The sequence below is a fragment of the Pholcus phalangioides genome, unplaced genomic scaffold (genome assembly GCF_987345545.1).
Source record: "Pholcus phalangioides strain wild (caught in Gottingen) unplaced genomic scaffold, Ppha-v1.0 ptg000005l_1, whole genome shotgun sequence".
Classification (NCBI taxonomy): domain Eukaryota; kingdom Metazoa; phylum Arthropoda; class Arachnida; order Araneae; family Pholcidae; genus Pholcus; species Pholcus phalangioides.
Window position 1 is genome coordinate 13,098,003 of NW_028301598.1, and position 1,414 is coordinate 13,099,416.

The 1,414-nt window shown below is 45.8% G+C and overlaps 1 protein-coding gene across 1 annotated transcript; it reads left to right on the top strand.

The window, feature by feature from the left end:
* Positions 1-235: 235 nt before the first annotated feature.
* On the top strand, positions 236-1,078 carry LOC149086332 (uncharacterized). Its single transcript, XM_089232358.1, has one exon. The coding sequence runs from the start codon at positions 236-238 to the stop codon at positions 1,076-1,078; it is 843 nt and encodes a 280-aa protein (XP_089088484.1).
* The last annotated feature ends 336 nt before the right edge of the window (positions 1,079-1,414 follow it).

A 1,414-nucleotide genomic window follows, 5' to 3' on the forward strand; every position in this document is an offset into this window, starting at 1 on the left:
TTAAAATTCTCGGAGTGATGTTGGATAAAAATCTGAACTTTCTTGCGCACAGTTTCTACTTACAGCAATAAACGTGCAAAACTCTACAAAATTTTCGTCGTCTCTCTCATTCTAACTGGGGGTACTCCAAGGAGTTAAGGAATGCTCTCTACAGAATTGTCACTTTACGCCAAATAGAATAGCTTATGCAGCAGCTATATGGTACTTCAATCCTGGTTCTCGACTGAAAAGAAGAATGGCAACTCTTCAAAGACCTCATCTTCTCTTCGTAACTCAGGCGTACAGAACAACATCGACGGCCATTTTACAAGTTGCGTCAAACAACCCTCCAATGTCAGTCTTTTTACAGGCAGAAAGCAGGAAAGTTCGACTTTTACGATTCAGGCAGGACGTGACACTTTTTAATCATCGTTTTTCGGCTGCACAGTTCGAGGACAAGTGTTTCGGATGGTCTTCTTGTCCATCGTCTTGCTTTTCACCTAATCAAATTTCTACTGTTCCAGATGAACATATTTCATCTTCGGCAATCTTCACCGATGGCTCCCGCATGCAGCACGGTGTTGCATCGGCCTTCGTCGTTATAACCAACGGCTTGCTTTCCCACCAATGGAGTACAAGGATTAATAACTCCAATTCAGTCTTCCCGGCAGAGATGCTCGCCATTTTTAAGGCTGTTCAATTCGCAGCTCAAGCTTCATCATCCACTACCATCTACACGGACAGCCTTTCCAACGTTCACGCTATTCTCAACCCACTCAGTAAATACTCTGCAATCCGTTCCATCAGACCATCTCTTCAACATTCATCTATTCGCATCTCATGGATCAAATCTCACGCCGGGACGGAGGGTAATGAGTTAGCCGACTCTCTTGCTAAAGCAGCGACCTCCTACCCACTTCATCGATCAAAAGCATCTTCAGGAAACTCATGGTCCAGCGGTGGCAGATTTGACGGATTCTTCCGTCAACGCTCAAAAGGTTATACCTTGGGTAGAGTATGGTCGGGAGGTGTGGTCCCGTGGAAAAATCATTCTCATTTCGGAACATGGACCCTTCCCTACTTACCTCAAGAAAGTTAGGGCAGCTAATAACAGCCTGTGCGCATGCGGAGAGAAAGGCAGCCTACATCATTATGTCACGTCCTGCTTGCTCACCTCTTCATATCACATGCATCACCTGGGCGATTGGTCTCTTCATAATCATCTTTGGAAAAGACTAATGATAACAAGCCCCGTTAATCTGCAACGTTTGCTCAGCCTTTTCAATCTACTAGAACAGCACTCATCTCTCTTCAGAAAGAACCTTCTCTCAGACTATTCCTCCTCCTCGGAGGTCCTAGATGATGACCCTGGGGATCTCACCCCCCCCCCCCCCAGTTACTCGAGCAAGTGCTAGAATCTTACAGCGTCTCTCTT

Coding starts and splice junctions, on each gene's coding strand:
- LOC149086332 (XM_089232358.1), top strand. CDS start 236: ATGGCAACTCTTCAAAGACCTCATCTTCTCTTCGTAACTCAGGCGTAC.